The sequence below is a fragment of the Pan paniscus genome, chromosome 2 (genome assembly GCF_029289425.2).
Source record: "Pan paniscus chromosome 2, NHGRI_mPanPan1-v2.0_pri, whole genome shotgun sequence".
NCBI classification, from domain to species: Eukaryota; Metazoa; Chordata; class Mammalia; order Primates; family Hominidae; genus Pan; species Pan paniscus.
Genome location: NC_085926.1, coordinates 56,714,133 through 56,731,158, shown reverse-complemented (window position 1 = coordinate 56,731,158; position 17,026 = coordinate 56,714,133). Strand labels below are relative to the sequence as shown.

General features: G+C 42.3%; 1 protein-coding gene across 9 annotated transcripts in view; it reads left to right on the top strand.

Moving 5' to 3' along the window:
• ARHGEF3 (Rho guanine nucleotide exchange factor 3) overlaps positions 1-16,768 on the top strand; it is a 344,332-nt gene extending 327,564 nt beyond the window's left edge. For 8 of the 9 annotated variants that reach the window (XM_034956705.3, XM_055110969.2, XM_057301996.2 and 5 more), the window contains 3 exons: positions 6,862-7,032; positions 11,761-11,947; positions 14,566-16,768. In XM_034956705.3, the coding sequence (XP_034812596.1) occupies positions 6,862-7,032; positions 11,761-11,947; positions 14,566-14,918 (711 nt within the window). In that variant the 3' untranslated portion in view covers positions 14,919-16,768. The remainder of the gene's footprint in view (positions 1-6,861; positions 7,033-11,760; positions 11,948-14,565) is intronic. The other variant, XM_034956708.2, reaches the window with a different exon arrangement.
• The last annotated feature ends 258 nt before the right edge of the window (positions 16,769-17,026 follow it).

Here is a 17,026-nt window from a genome sequence, read left to right as displayed (position 1 = left end):
GATGGCAGATGGCAGGCCACGGGGAGCGGGTGGCCTGAGCAAAGGTATAAGGAAATGACAGGACAGGTCGTGCCTGGGGAATATCATGGATCAGTTGGCCTGGGGTTAGGGGTCCTCTGAGAAAGCAGCAGGAGAGAAGACAGAGGATGTGGGTTCAGATCTGGTTATAGAGGTTTTTAAATATCAATTTAAGAGATTTTTTCCTTTGTCATGCAATTAATTGAAGTTTTTTTTTGTTTGTTGGTTGGTTTCTAAGTAGCTGGGATTCAGGATTCAAATCCCAGCTCCATCATTTACAAGCTCTGTAACCTTGGACACATACTCTTGGTAGAACAAGGGACTGAGGAGGAAGAGACTGGTGATAGGGATGCAAGTTGGGAGGATGCTGTCCAGGTGTGAAAACCTGATCAAGGAGGTGGCAGTGGGGATAGAGGCTAGCAGACCATTCAAAGGGCTCATTTTCTGATTTAATCTGGGACAATAATAGAAGGAGGATATGCATAGGTAATTTGAAAATCAGAAACCTTGAACCTGCTGAGCAAACTGCCTATTTCCTCCCAGATAGGGGTTTAATAATAAGTAGTAGTAACAACAATCATGGTAATAATTGCTGGCATTGAGTATCTAGTAAATCAACTTTATGTAATTTGCCTCATAGGTTATGTATCTCATTTAACCATCACAACAGCCTAGGAGATAGCTGTTCTTATTAGGACCATTTTCCAGATGAGGCTTAGAGGGGTTAAATAGCTTGCCCAGGTCCACAGCCAGCAAGTGATGCAGTTAATGTTCAAACCCTGTCAGTGTAGACTCCAAATCCTGTGCCCTTCAACTTCTTTATGATTCTATACCTTGATGCAGAAAGCCTGCCCACTACTTTGAGTTTCTGTTGCCTTTGTAATTGTGGAGAGCTATCTGGTCACTAGCCTCACTGGTGCAGAACTGGGCTGGGTGCCTCCAAGTAGGATAGAAAAGAAGAATAAAGGACCCTCTTCTGATTCATGAGGTATTCAATGTATCTGGCAGGCCCAACACAGAGATCAGGCCCTCAGTCCAGCACAGATGGGGGACGCAGTCGCTGGGGTTGAGGCCCGTCTCACTTCATCATGTCTGTTTTTATTACTGGGAAGAGTGCGATAGAGTTGCCTCCTCTCCATATTTCATCCCAGCAAGTGTGTGGTCTGCAGGAATAAAAACAACAGGGAGCATGAGCTACTCAAAGTCATGACTTTTTTGAAGCATGGGAGCCTGTTCTGAGTTACTGTAAAGATTTCTTTTTAATATGGAGCATGAAAGAATACTGTTCTTTTAAAAAATACCCAGTGAGCTAAAGTTTGAATTTAAAAACAGATAATATGATTGTGTGTAATTCAAAGTGATCATGTGCCAGTAACCAGTTTTCCTAGTGCATAAAGTATGAAGCTGTTTTCAAAAGTTCACTCTGCATCTAGTTATTCAGGCAGATCTGTGCATGAAACATGGTATACCTGCATTTGAAAATGTCTGCAAAGCAAGTCTTCCAAATGCCTACTTACACAGTATACGCACAGGATTTTTTTTTCCCTTTACAGAATCCTCATAGCATTCATTACCCCACATGAACAGAATTATTTAGCCCTGTACTCTTGGGTGCATTATGAATGTTTGATAAACATAAAACCCATAGCACCAATATAGCTTGACAAATATCCCATGAATAAATTTCCCATCAATGAAAAGGGAAAAATCAGAGAGCGCTAAGTAAATTGCTTCCGTTCCAAGAGAGTTGATTGCATTCATACCTATGATTAGATCTAAAAAGAGGTCTTGCCTTTAATGCAGTGCCTAAATTACCACATCTTTATTAGAATTTCATAATAATGCTTTGAGGGTTGATAAAAATTTTTCCCAAAAGAGAACTTCTTAAAATAGGAGTTTGGATATTCAGATATTCCAGAGAACTTGGTTGTTTAGTGTTTTAAATTCTAAGAATTTTTCGGCCAGAAAATGATCCTGCAGAGCATCCCTTCCCCCCACCTCACCACTATTTCTCAACTCCTAAAAAAAAAAAAAAAAATCACTGAAATCAGTGGGAAAAACAGTCCTGCTTTTGATGCAACAGCCGTGAAGACTGCTATTCTTGGTTCATGGCAGGAGCCAGTGAGTATCATGGCACAAGGGACCAGACAGTCAGGGCTTTCAGAGTCCACTTTGAGGATCATGAGTCCAGCACATGTGAGCTTAATCTCTGTACTGTTACCAGGTATCTCTCATCATCTCCCTTTACCAGTCCCTTCCTTCAGTTTGAACCCAGTGAGAGATGCAACAATAAATTTAATTTAAATGCGCAACTACTGTGACTGTTGACTGGCTATTGGCAGCCTACTGTATGTAACTTTATGCCTCCCTGAAATTCTGCAAAATAAATCTCTCTCAAGAACCAATGCAAAGCTGGGCGCGGTGGCTCACGCCTGTAATCCCAGCACCTTGGGAGGCCAAGGCGGGCAGATCAAGAGGTCAGGAGATCGAGACCATCTTGGCTAACACAGTGAAACCCCGTCTCTACTAAAAATACAAAAAATTAGCTGGGCGTGGTGGCAGGCGCCTGTAGTCCCAGCTACTTGGGAGGCTGAGGCAGGAGAATGGTGTGAACCTGGGAGGTGGAGCTTGCAGTGAGCCGAGATTGCCACTGCTCTCCAGCCTGGGCGACAGGGCAAGACTCCATCTCAAAAAAAAAAAAAAGAACCAATGCAGAGGCCAGGAGCAGTGGCTCATGCCTGTAATCCCAGCACTTTGGGAGGCCAAGGCAGGCGGATCACCTGAGGTCAGGAGTTCGAGACCAGCCTGACCAACATGGAAAATCCCATCTCTACTAAAAATACAAAATTAGCCGGGCATGGTGGTGCATGCCTGTAATCCCAGCTACACGGGAGGCTGAGGCAAGCGAATCACTTGAACCCGGGAGGCGGAGGTTGCAGTGAGCCGAGATTGCGCCATTGCACTCCAGCCTGGGCAACAAGAGCGAAACTCAGTCTCCAAAAAAAAAAAAAAAGAACCAAAGCAGAGAGATAAGACTCTCATGATATTCAGGTAGATAGAAAGACAAAACATTATTCTTAATAAATGAAAGCAGACCCAGAGTTACTATTATAAATGTATATACATAGAACATGGAATGAGAACACTGATTGTTTCCATTGTTTTGTCTCTGTCTTTCAAACACCAGCAAAAGAAGCAGTATTTGAAACTAATCTTAGCTGCATAAGGAACTGCCATGGCATTTGAGTTTATTAATCTTCATGTGATATGCCAGTTGTTCAGTTCCTGAGTTAAATTAGGAACTGAACACATATTTATGACTATAGCGCATCTTCTTTCTGGTTTCCTGGATATTTGCAGGCAACTCAGAAAATTGACTCAAGCGCTGATTAATTCCGGCTGTCCAGGTACACCTGGTAACAGTTAACTGAGAAGTCACAGCCACTAATGCTGAGGTCTTTAAGAGTAAGGAAAAAGCATGGATTTCACTATATATTAAAAATATGGAAAGGTAAAAGGATAAAGTAGACATAACACAGTTGCTCAGATACCTCCCATTTGTTTTAAGCTTCTTGAAGGCAGGAATCCTCTCATTTCTTTGAATGCTACCACTTCGTCTAACATGGAACAGGTTCTCAATAAACAGTTAAAGTAATTTGAAGGATGAGTCATGGCTTTAGTATATTTTGTGAAATTATTTTGTCTTGAAAGTAACAGTGAATAATCATTCATTTTTGAAAACCAAGAAAGGAAAAAAGAAACTAAGAAAGTATACCAAAGTGTTCTGCTATTTATTGTTTTATGTTAATAAAACTCAAATTACTTTTACAGGATTTACATTTAATATTAGGTTGACATCAAAGGCCAAAAAGCTTCTTCTATAACACTAAAGAGCCTATATTTTTTAAAATAAGGGTTGTTTTTTTTTAATCAAAGTAGTGAGTGCTACCACCATCATTTGAGAAATAGAGAAAAGAATAAAGAAATATCTGAAACTTTTGGCCAGGCATGGTGGCTCATGCCTGTAATCCCAGCACTTAGGGAGGCCAAGGCAGGCAGATCATGCGGTCAGGAGTTTGAGACCAGCCTGGCCAACATGGAGAAAGCCTGTCTCTACTAAAAATACAAAAATTAGCTGGGCGTGGTGGCAGGTGCCTGTAATCCCAGCTACTCAGGAGGCTGAGGCAGGAGAATCGCTTGAATCCAGGAGGCGGAGGTTGCAGTGAGCCAAGATCGTGCCATTGCACTCCAGCCTGGGTGACAAGAACAAGACTCCGTCTCAAAAAAAAAAAAAAAAAAATCTTTGAAACTCTTAATAGCTACAAAAATGTACAGATTGTGCATCTCTCCGTAGGATACATTCACCAAACTTCAGCTCAAAGCTGTAACATCTTCTGTCAAACTTGTGTGGAAGTACAAAAGTTATAACTGAGTAACAGTTTTTACCCAGTTGCTTTTGGCAGACAATATCATTTTAGTGGCATATGAAAAAATAATCACTTGGCCAGACACAGTGGCTCACACCTGTAATCCTAGCATTTTGGGAGGCCGAGGCAGGCAGATCGCTTGAGTCTAGGAGTCAGAGACCAGCCTAGGCAACAGAGCAAAAACCCATCTCCATGAAAAATACAAAAATTAGCCAGGTGTGGTGGCACACGCCTGTGGTCCCAGCTATCAGGAGGCTGAGGTGGGAGGATCACTTGAGCCCAAGAGGCAGGGGTTGCAGTGAGCCAAGATGGCGCCACTGCACTCCAGCCTGGGCAACAGAATGAGACCCTGTCTCAACTGAAAAAAAAAAAAAAAGAAAAATAATTACTTAACAATCCTAGATACAATTTATTATTATTATTATTATTTTAAGACATGATAACTTCTGACTGCGCAAAGGCTCTTTTGGAACCTTGCTTTTCAGAGATTGGCTTTTCTTTTAAGTAAATGTGACGAAGAAGAGGCCTTATCAACATTTGCCATCTGTTAAGTACTTTTCAGTTACCACCACAAGAACAATGGGACTGTTGGTCTTTTCACTTTTAGGGGACAGAGAATCCTGCTAAGGAAATCATTATTTTGCCTCTGATTGGTGTCATGGAGTTTTTTAATTTTTTGAGACGGAGTCTTGCTCTGTCGCCCAGGCTGAAGTGCGGTGGCGTGATCTCGGCTCACTGCAACCTCTGCCTCCCAGGTTCAAGCGATTTTCCCACCTCAGCCTCCCAAGCAGCTGGAATGATAGGTGGGCACCACCTCGCCTGGCTAATTTTTTTTTTATATTTTTAGTAGAGACAGCGTTCACCATGTTGGCCAGGCTGGTCTGGAACTCCTGACCTCAAGTGATATGCCTTCCTTGGCTTCCCAAAGTGCTGGGATCACAGGCATGAGCCACCGTGCCTGGCCTGGTGTCATTGAGTTTTCCTCAACTAATTTCTCATCCCTTTGTTTGCTAGCATTTTGTAACATTTAAATATATTCATATGACAGAATGACCAACACATCAGAATAAATATCCACTGACTACATCTCAGGCAGTACTCTTGTTTTTATATTGACAACACTGCATCCACCATCACTTCGGAATCTTCTGCCCAAACTTAGTCACTCACATGTGCTCTAGATCCTGGGTGTGAGTGTATTTATACAGACCATCCCCAGCATTATACTGGTGTCTTTTTTCCCATTATTTTTTCTCTGTTCTTTATAAACATTTATATTATATCACTGAAAAAGATATCCAGGCCAGGCGTGGTGGCTCACGCTTGTAATCCCAGCACTTTGGAAGGCAGAGGTGGGTGGATCACTTGAGCTGAGGAGTTCAAGACCAGCCTGGGCAACATGGTGAAACCCGTCTCTACCAAAAATACAAAAATTGGCCAGGCACAGTGGCTCACACTTGTAATCCCAGCACTTTGGGAGGCTGAGGCAGGGGGATCACAAGGTCAAGAGATCGAGACCACCCTGGCCAACATGGTGAAACCCTGTTCTACTAAAAATACAAAAAATTAGCTGGGCGTGGTGGTGCCTGTAGTCCCAGCTACTCAGGAGGCTGAGGCAGTAGAATCACTTGAACCCAGGAGGTGGAGGTTGCAGTGAGCTGAGATCGCGCCACTGCACTCCAGCCTAGTGACAGAGTGAGACTCCGTCTCAAAACAAACAAACAAAAAATACAAAAATTAGCTGGGCATTATGGCAGACACCTGTAATCCCAGCTACTTGGGAGGCTGAGGCAGAAGAATCGCTTGAACCTGGGAGGCAGTGGTTGCAGTGAGCCGAGATTGTGCCATCTCACTCCAGCCTGGGCAACAAGAGGGAAACTCCATATAAAAAAAAAAAGATATTCAAACCGTTTGTTCAAACCCAATTTGCAAATATTGTTCATACATTAGATTGAGTACATATAGAGAGACGTTGAAGCTATTAATTGTGTCACATCCTCAAAGACAGTCCCTCTTTTGGACTCTTACATTCGGCTTTGTTTTCTGTCCTTAGCCAATTTTTTTATATGGCTACATTTTCAACATTGTGAGCACGTTTTAAGAAATATGCAGCCTGGAGTTCAATAGGTATTCTTCCTCCCGGATAAAATTATTCATCAATATTAGTTTTATATATAATACAAATATCTTTATAAGTATACAAATAAATGTGTGTGTATGTGTACAGATGGATAGATAGATGCAGTATGCTAAAAGTATGTATGTTTTTTTTTTTTCTCTTTTCCCAAAGTAGCAACTTAGATAACAGAGTTAGATCCAGGTGTGTCCTGGTGTCCTTCTAGGCTGAGCCCCTAAGACTTGGTGTGAATGGTTTGCTGCTTTCCTCCATACTTAATTTTCCTCTTTGTTTTCATAGATAAATATCATTCAGGGAATTGTGGCAGAAATCAACACCAAGACTGGTGAATCTGAATGCCGCTATTATAAAGAGCGGCTTCTTTACTTGGAAGAAGGCCAGAAAGACTCCCTGATCGACAGCTCTCGAGTCTTGTGTTGTCATGGTGAACTGAAGAACAATCGGGGCGTGGTAAGTAGTTACTCCCTTTAAGCAGTCTTATCCGCCTCCCGTATCCCTAATTCATTTGGTGTGGAGCCTCCTCTTAGAATTTCTTCCCTATCTAGGGTCATGTTCTTTTTTGAGATGGAGTCTCGCTTTGTCACCCAGGCTGGCTCACTGCAACCTCTGCCTTCCCGGTTCAAGCAATTCTTGTGCCTCGGTCTCCCAAGTAGCTGGAACTGCAGGCACGCACCACCATGCCCAGCTAATTTTTGTATTTTTTTAGTAGAGACAGGGTTTCACCATGTTGGCCAGGGTGGTCTCAAACTCCTGAGCTCAAGTGATCCGCCTGCCTTATCCTCTCAAAGTGCTGGAATTACAGGCTTGAGCCACCGTGCCTGTCCTTCGTTCTTTCAAACAAAAATTGCTTTTCCAATGTCATTTATATCACAGGATCATATGTGTATATGTATATATATATTCATTCATATTTTGTAATGTTAAGGATCAGTACCTATTCAGAAAGAATTTTGGAAACCAACATAGGGTTGCCAGCTATTTATTTTGTCTGATCTTGGCTTTGAGAAACAAATGCAGAACAGTTAACATCTGTAACTTTGATTTCAGAAAATAAAGGATGATCTTAATAAGGTATTAGAAGGATTTAATCTCAGAGAAACAGCTCTTCAGTTGAATGCATTTAACTTCTTTCTTGTGCATTGGGACTCATCCACAGACTGGCATTTTGAAACCAATTTTTTAAAAATAACAACCTATCTTCTATTGGTTGCATATTTAGCTTTGACCTATAGATACCCATTTCCTGGCTTTTATTCCCATGTAGATACTGAAATGGTTCCTCTTCTGCTATCATAGCAACTGTGTATATCTCCCTTGGAGCACTTAATATAGTGATTTGCAATTCTCCATTTGTCTGTCAGTATATTCCATTATACCATGTTGTTTTGGTGGTTTGTCAACCTTAGAACCTATTATGGGGACCTGGCACATACTGGGTACTCAATGAATGAATGCTTGTTTAAAAGGAAAGATGAATTTGAATTATATGAGAGTTCAAAATTCATTCAGCTCACCAAGCTATTTGTATGTATAGCCAGTAGAAATTTGTGTGTGTGTGTGTGTGTGTGTGTGTGTGTGTTTAAATTTCTGTGTTGAGATAGCCATTGGGAGAGAGACTCTGCATTTTGATTGTATTTCATCTTCAGTATCTAGCCAACCCTTAGAATGAAAGCTAGAACTAGATTGAAGGGTTCTTAATAAAGTTTTGACAATTCAAGGGACATCCGTTTAGTCTAGACTGAGCAGCCATGGAAATATTACTTGAAATTAGTGAGTACATGTTATAACCCATTATCAGGGATGCTGTGGATCCATCCAGTGGATGGTACAGTGGGGGTAATGAGACCTGTCAAGTCTGTTGCTTGAAGACGTGTGTCTGTGGGACTAGAGAGTTACTGATTGCTAGAAAGCTGCATTCTGTTTCTTGCTTATTTTCAGAAAGCACCTGTGGACTTCTAGTATCTTACACCAAGCTCCTTGAACGTTCTTTCTAGGAAGCCCAGTGAGAAATAGGAAAATGCAGTGCTCCACAGGGTGTAAGCCTATTATCTTTCTGTACATCAGTGAAGGACTGAGAACTTTCTGGTTAGATGTGCCTAAGGCATAAAGATAAACTCTAGTTTTTATTGCAGGCAGATAGATTTTTGAGAACAAAGATAGTTGGGGTGGGAGGCTTGTGGGTTTTTTTTTCCCTGGTAGAGTTGTAAAAGTCATTGTGAATAAAGTCTTGGGTCAGAAAAAAAGCACAGTAGTTTGAAGGCAGGAAGGAGCTGAGACCAATAAGAGAAATTATCAGTGAACATTCATAAATGAGTTTTTTGTTTGTTTGTTTGTTTGTTTTTTGAGACAGTCTCACTCAGTTGCCCAGGCTGGAGTGCAGTGGCACGATCTTGGCTCACTGCAACCTCCACCTCCAGGGTTCAAGCAATTCTCCTGCCTCAGCCTCCCGAGTAGCTGGGATTACAGGCACCCAACACCACGCTTGGCTAATTTTTGCATTTTTAGTAGAGATGGGGTTTCACCATGTTGGCCAGGCTGTTCTTGAATTCCTGACCTCAAGTGATCCGTCCACCTCGGCCTCCCAAAGTGCTGGGATTACAGGAGTGAGCCACCGTGCCTGGCTGAGTTGTATTTTTAAAAGGTTGCCCAGACAATCTCAGCCCACCTTGGCTAGAAGATTGACTGAAGTAGAAACAGTGTAAAAATCTGATTATTCCAAATACTGTACATTAAAACAGCCCCCAAAAGAAAATTCTTAACACGTTATTTCCACAACTACCACACCAAAAAGCCTTTAACTTGGTTATTTTGTGCTTTATCCTGTTTTTCAGTCTTCTTAAATATACATTTTATTCCCTCTAGCCAAGATTTGGTTGGGTTTCGTTTCTGTTTGTGTGTGTTTGGGAGGTAGTAGGGATAGGGGTGGGAGACCTATGGGTTTCTTTTCTCCTAAATTTAAAATGATCTAATAATATTGAATGTGCTCCCACTATCCCAAGTCAAAATTCTAATCTGAAGTTTTTAATTCAGTTCCCATTTTTGTTTTAGATTCAGGGGGTATATGTGCAGGTTTGTTACAAGGATATACTGCATGGTGCTGAGAATAGGCTTCTATTGATCTCATCACCCAGATAGTGAACATAGTAACATAGTACTCGATAAGAAGTTTTTCAGCCCTTGCCCCTCTCACTCCCTCTTGCCTTTTAGAGTCCCCAGTGTCTGTTGTTCCTATCTTTATGCCCATGTGAACCCAAGATTTAGCTCCCACTTACAAGTGAAAACCTCTCCTCTTCTGGTCTCTCCCCTTTAAGACTGCTGGATTGACATTCCCAAATATTTCCACCAGAAAGCTAGAACCTAGTTGCAAAGTTGTGGATATTTTCACTTCAGTTCCTAAGCATTTCCAAAGTGTGAGAAGAGTCTGGCACTTAGCACTGAATGGAGCAAATATACCCCAGCTCCACCAAGCACACCTGCTTTCATAATGGGACCTGAAACAAGCCTTCATTTTTGCAATTTTCTTTTTGCCAACATCACACACATCAGTCGTCAACTTTTTAACCCTCTTCAGAGAACCAAGGTTCTGATTAACTTAGAAGGAAAATATTGATCATCTTTTTTTTTTTTTTTGAGACAGAATTTTGCTTTTGTCGCCCAGACTGGAGTGCAATGGCCCGATCTCAGCTCACTGCAACCTCCACCTCCTGGGTTCAAGCAGTTCTTCTGCCTCAGCCTCCTGAGTAGCTGGGATTATAGGCGCCTGCCACCGCGCCTCGCTAATTTTTGTATTTTTAGTAGAGATGGGGTTTCACCATGTTGGCCAGGCTGGTCTTGAACTCCTGACCTCAGGTGATCCGCCCACCTCGGCCTCCCAAAGTGCTGGGATTCCAGGCGTGAGCCACTGTGCCCAGCCTGATCATCTTTCTTTGTGGCTGTGGCAGCATACTCTGGTCCCCTCAGGAATGAGCAGTGTTCTGACTTGGAGTTCCTGAATAAAGCTGATAATGACTTTGTGGTTGAAGGAACAAGTGTTTTTCTTGGGTTTGGGAAGCAAAGATTAATATTAGCTTTGATATACCAGTCTCATTTTTTATAGACTATTGTTAATTTTGATCTTTTAGAATTTTTTTCTTTTTTTTTTTAAACAGTCTCGCTCTGTCACCCAGGCTGAAGTGCAGTGGTGTGATCTTGGCTCACTGCAACCTCTGCCTCCTGGGTTCGAATGATTCTCCTGCCTCAGCCTCCTGAGTAGCTGGGATTACAGGTGCCCCCCTGCCCCGCCCACCTCGCCTGGCTAGTTTTTGTATTTTTTTTTTTTTTTAGATGGAGTCTCACACTGTCGCCCAGACTGGAGTGCAGTGGCACGACCTCAGCTCACTGCAAGCTCCACCTCCTGGGTTCATGTCATTCTCCTGCCTCAGGCTCCCAAGTAGCTGGGACTACAGGTGCCCGCCACCACACCCGGCTAATTTTTTGTATTTTTAGTAGAGACAGGGTTTCACTGTGTTAGCCAGGATGGTCTGTATCTCCTGACCTGGTGATCCACCCGCCTCAGCCTCCCAAAGTGCTGGGATTACAGGCGTGAGTCACTGCATCCGGCCTAGTTTTTGTATTTTTAATAGAGACGGGGTTTCACCATGTTGGCCAGCCTGGTCTTGAACTCCTAACCTCAAGTGATCCGCCCACTTCAGCCTCCCAAAGTGCTAGAATTACAGGTGTGAGCCACCACATCCGGCCTGATTACTTAGAATTATATTGAGTAATATAAACTAAAGTCAAGAGAGTGCTAACTTTTTTTTCCCTTCATCACCTTCTTGATTCTATTTCCCTTTCTCGTTTTTTTCTTATAGGAGCTGGGGCAGGTATGTCTGTACAAGTTGTGAATTGCAATGTGAATAGGGCCCCCGAAGTTGGCAACCCTGGCTGTAGGTGTCTGTAGGCAGAACGGCTTTCTCCATTGAGTCCCTAGGGAGGTGCTTCTACAGGAAGGGCAGTGGACATATCTGGAAGTGCCTCCAACATGCCCAACTTTGGTTCTCCTGGAGGTAGATTTGAACCTAGGAGTTCATAATCCAGTGTGAACCTGGTACCTGGGGACCTCTTTATCCACAGAGGTCCACATATCAACCACTCATTACATTATTGCTTAATGAAAGCTTGTGGATTTTTTTCTTCTAGAAACTGCATGTTTTCCTGTTCCAAGAAGTGCTTGTGATCACTCGAGCCGTCACCCACAATGAGCAGCTTTGCTACCAGCTGTACCGTCAGCCAATCCCCGTGAAAGACCTCCTGCTGGAAGACCTCCAGGATGGAGAAGTGAGGCTGGGTGGCTCCCTGCGAGGGGCATTCAGCAACAATGAGAGAAGTATGGATAGCAGTCGGGGTTGACCTGTTGAATGTTTTTGGCCGTGGTAGTTTGGAGGGAGTGGGCAGCTGGTGGAAAGAGAAAAGCCACGGTCTTGAAGTCAAACTGCATTTGTATGCTATTTCATCACTTCCTGATTATGTACTTTGTTTAGTCCCTGTGATTCTCAGTTTCTCATCTCCAAAATGGAAATGCATAGGTACCTCCTTCATAAGATTGTTATAAGGATTTAGTAAGATAACCTAAGTGAACCTGTCTGCACATAGTTAGTGCTCCTTAAATTCCTTTTCTCTGTCTTTTTCCATTGGATAAAAACATGCTTAATACCAGATAGTCCCTACATGGATACCAGTTGCGTTATGGTGGGTTTTGCAGCTGAACTGGTAAACTTGTCCCTAAAGAGACATAAGAATGGTCAACTGGAATGTGGATTCATCTGTAACATTACCCAGTGGGCCTAATTTAAGACTTAATAAACAAATTAACTAAAAGAAGCCAAGATAGCAATATCTATCGAGTATCTAACATGATACTCGGTGAAACAAGCAGGTAACTTCCTTCCCCTATGGAGCTTGCATTGTGATGGAGGAGAAAGATGATAAACAAATGAATACTCTAGGTGTTGTTAAGAAAACTTAAAATCCGGTAAGGGAATGGGAAGGGATAGCAATAGGAGGTCTGTTTTATTTTTATTTATTTATTTTTTTGAGACAGAGTCTTACTCTGTTACCCAGGCTGGTGTGTGGTGGCGTGATCTCGGCTCACTGCACTCTCTTTCTCCTGGGTTCAAGCAATTCTCGTGCCTCAACCTTCCAAGTAACTGGGAATACAGGGGCGGGCCACCACACCTGGCTAATTTTTGTATTTTCAGTAGAGACAAGGTTTTGCCATGTTGGCCAGGCTGGTCTGGAACTCCTGACCCCAAGTAATCCACCCACCTCAGCCTCCCAAAGTGCTGGGATTACAGGCCCCCGGGCCCGGCCTGGAGGTCTGTTTTAAATGAGATAGGGAACACTTCTCTGAGAAAGTAACATTTGAGCTTCCTGGGTTAACATAGGCATCATACTGTCAAAGTAATTAATATGTACTGCCTTCTCCCTACTGATCAATCCCTCTACCCTAGGAGTAGGAGTAGTAGAAATAAGAGCTTATGTTTCTTGAGTACTGACTATGTGCCAGGCATTGTATAAGCATTTACATGTATTACATTTATTCCTCATAACAACCATATAAAGTAGGTTCTTGTTTTCTCCATTTTACAAGTTAGAAACTAAGATACAGAGGATTTAAGGTACTTGCCCAAGATCAAAGGGTGGAGCCTAAATTTGAAGGACAGAGAATAGCTTCTAGCCAAAGATGGCTAGCAGTAAAACATTTTGGCCTCCTTTCCCTCTGTTGCTTAGCCTCTAAGCCATTGGAAGTGGTGGTGGTTCCCAGTCTACTGGCTGCAGGGTTAGTGCAAAGGGACTGACTGCAGATGCTTCTGTGAACCAAGCATTGCATGTGGCACACAGGGCCCTTTAAATGTCCATTATATTGTTGTTATTAGATTAAATAGGCCAGGCACGGTGGCTCACGCCTAGAGTCCCATCTTTTTGGGAGGCTGAGGTGGGTGGATCACCTGAGGTCAGGAGTTCGAGATCAGCCTAGCCAACATGGCAAAACCCTGTCTCTACTAAAAAAAATACAAAAATCAGCCGGGCGTGGTGGTGCATGCCTATAATCCCAGCTACTCAGGAGGCTGAGACAGGAGAATTGCTTGAACACAGGAGGCAGAGGTTGCAGTGAGCGGAGATTGTGTCACTGCACTCCAGAGCAAGACTCCGTCTCAAAAAAAAAAAAAAAAAAAAAAGATTAAATAAAATGTCTTCCATATTGTGGACTACCATTTTTTTTTAAATGCAGATGGCTCCTGTTGAGGTAATTAAAATGTAATTTCATTTGACAATGAAACCAAATTTGTCTACATATATCTTCTCCATCATTGGATACTAAGTGTATAGATACTCTCATATGGAGAAACATGGGCATGTTTTAATGTTAAAAAGAGCCTCTTAAACTGAAAAAAGCTCCAGCTTGGTGTACTTGTTGAAATTACAGATTATGAAACCACTTTTAGATCTTCTGAATCAGAATCTCTAAAAAAGGGCCTGGGGATTTATTTTTATTGATTTATTTTTATTTTTTGAGAAAAGGCATCACTATATTGCTCAGGCTGATCTCAAAATCCTAGACTCAAGCAGCGCTCCCACTTCAGCCTCTGAGCGCATCTGTCTTTTTAACAAGCTCTCACCACAAGGGATTTTGTTATGCAGCCAGATTGGGTCACCAGTACTCTGGGCTCCCCTAAATCACTTGACTTTGTGGTTCCAAGATGATCTCCACCTGCGGGTTTCTGAGAGCGACGAGGGCAACTGAACGCTAGACCTGTGTCAATCCCATCTCCCTGATGGTGGCTGCAGGGTGGAGCTGAGCCATGCCCCAGATCAGTGGGAAACGTTTTGTTATCAGCAATACCTGCCATGGATTCTGGGGTTTAGTGTCACTACGTGTGTTCTCTTTGGCCTGAGGAAGGATCTGTCCATTGACTTTGTTTTTCATGTGTTTTTCCTTTCTAGTTAAAAACTTCTTCAGAGTCAGTTTCAAAAACGGATCCCAAAGTCAGACCCACTCGCTACAAGCCAATGACACTTTCAACAAACAGCAGTGGCTTAACTGTATTCGTCAAGCCAAAGAAACAGTTTTATGTGCTGCCGGGCAAGCTGGGGTGCTTGACTCCGAGGGATCATTCCTAAATCCCACCACCGGGAGCAGAGAGCTACAGGGAGAAACAAAACTTGAGCAGATGGACCAATCGGACAGTGAGTCAGACTGTAGTATGGACACGAGTGAGGTCAGCCTCGACTGTGAGCGCATGGAACAGACAGACTCTTCCTGTGGGAACAGCAGGCATGGTGAAAGTAACGTCTGACAGAAGCATGTGCACTTCGGGAAGCAGGCCTGCATCTTACCTGTACAGTATTTGCATTCCACAGATGGAACGGTTTGGAGAAGCACTTTTTCATACTTTTGTGAAAGTATACATGTTGGCCCAGTCTCTCGTATCTGTACCTTTGTCCCTAGTACTGTAACTGCCAATCTGTCTGTGTAAGCTGGAATCTGTGGCAACTATTACCCTGTGTTGTATTTCCCAAGTGTCTGGATGGATGGAGAGGTACTCAAACAAGTTACTTTCAGTTGTCCTGCTGGATTTTAAAAAAATAGAAAAAGAATCTCAAAACTACTGTTTTACATAGATTGCTTGAAGAGTCCTTCCTCTTGTGCTTCTGTACCACTTTCCCAGCTCTTAGATGTGGTAGCTAAAGGCACGGAATTTAGACGGCCTTGTAAATAGGGCATGAGGAACTCATCTGTGTATTGGGATGGTATTAGAGAGAGAATCAGCAAAGACCAACTCATGAAGTGAACTTGGTTTGATCTTACTCAACTAGAAAGCTTGAAAACATCCCTGGGGATTCTGAAGGCTTAATTTTGCAAAGGAGGATGCATTGTCTGAACTTTGCAACTTCATCCAGTGCAAGTTTGATGCAAGAATGTATTAGGACATAAAATAGAGGCTGACCTTAAAAGGGCCAGGACAGAAGCGGCTGCCAGCTCTGAATCTTTAACTGAAATGCACATGGCACCAGGAGGTGTCTCTCATAGTTGGTTGCTAGCCTAAAACATCAGAATAGAACCCAAAGGGCTTAGGAAAGCCTGCCAGGATAACAAGAAGGCCCTGTATTCATTGTGTTTCATCTGCCTAGGCCTACTCATTATTTTAGAGAATGAATGAAGCAACAAGGAAGAGAGACCATGACTCTATCGATGACACTGTTTATAGAAACACAGGAGAGGAAGAATTTGGAATGAAAAGCACTTCGTCAGAACCTTCTGTGGGAGCCATTGAGAGAAAAGCATGGTCCAGTGCCTTCTGAGAAAGGCCAGAGCTTTGGGCTTTCCTGCTCTGCTTTTGGGTCGTCAGTTTGCCATCTCTGGTTCTGTGCTATAATCAGAATTGTAATTATGTTCTCCAGAGGCCAATTTCATTAACTCTGATTAATTAGGATCAGCTAGCCAGATTAGTAACCTCTTTGTCCAGCCTTGATTTACAGTGCAGGGTAAAGTGCAGACCTTAAAAACAGCTAAGTACCTAGAAGAGCTCCCTGCAAGTGTAAATATTAAGGATGACCTGTGCAAAATTATACCCACACCAGCACTAGTGGTAATTATTCTAAATTATTGCCAAAAAGTTTTTTTTAATCTGTCTTTCAAGTTTACAGAAAAGAAAGCAGTAAATGCATTGATGTCATTTTATTATGTACATATATCATGTGCATTCAAGCTGTGTGACAAGATATATCAATATACAAACAAGGTATATACTTTATTATTTTTTGAAAACAAGGATATTGTGATCAATTTTACCCTGTAAAACATATTTCTGTATTTATAGGTCTTAAACATGATGAATTTTTTCTATTACAAGTTTATTTAAAACTGCTTTCTCAAGTCGTTATTGATACAGCAAGTGAACCTGCTGCAGACAGAAGCAGAGGAAAGCCAAGAACAGCCTTTATTGGTGAAGAAAAGAATGAATGATTCTTTGTAGGAGCCATCAGCCACTTTTAGAAGCCATCAGCCAGTGTGTTGGGAAAAGAGGTTTGTCAAGTGTTGGCCTATGGGAAGGTGGTCAATGAATGTTTTGATGAAATGAATGTTTTTGTATAATGGCCTTAAACTTTTCTGGAAGTATTTCAAATAAATTACATTATTAAGTCATCCTCCATGTGTACAGTGTTTGTCCTACAAACAAAATACAGGTTTCAGCTGTGTTCCTGGGGAGGTTCTTTCTGAAATTTTTGTTTGTGGTTCCTGAATACAAACTTTAAAATAGGATGCAGATTGATACAAATGCTTTTATTTGATCTATCAAAACTTTCACAGAACTCATTTTTTTTTTCTTTCTTTCTTTTGAAACAGGATCTCACTCTGTCACCCAGGCTGGAGTGTGGTGGTGTGATCATAGCTCACTGCAGC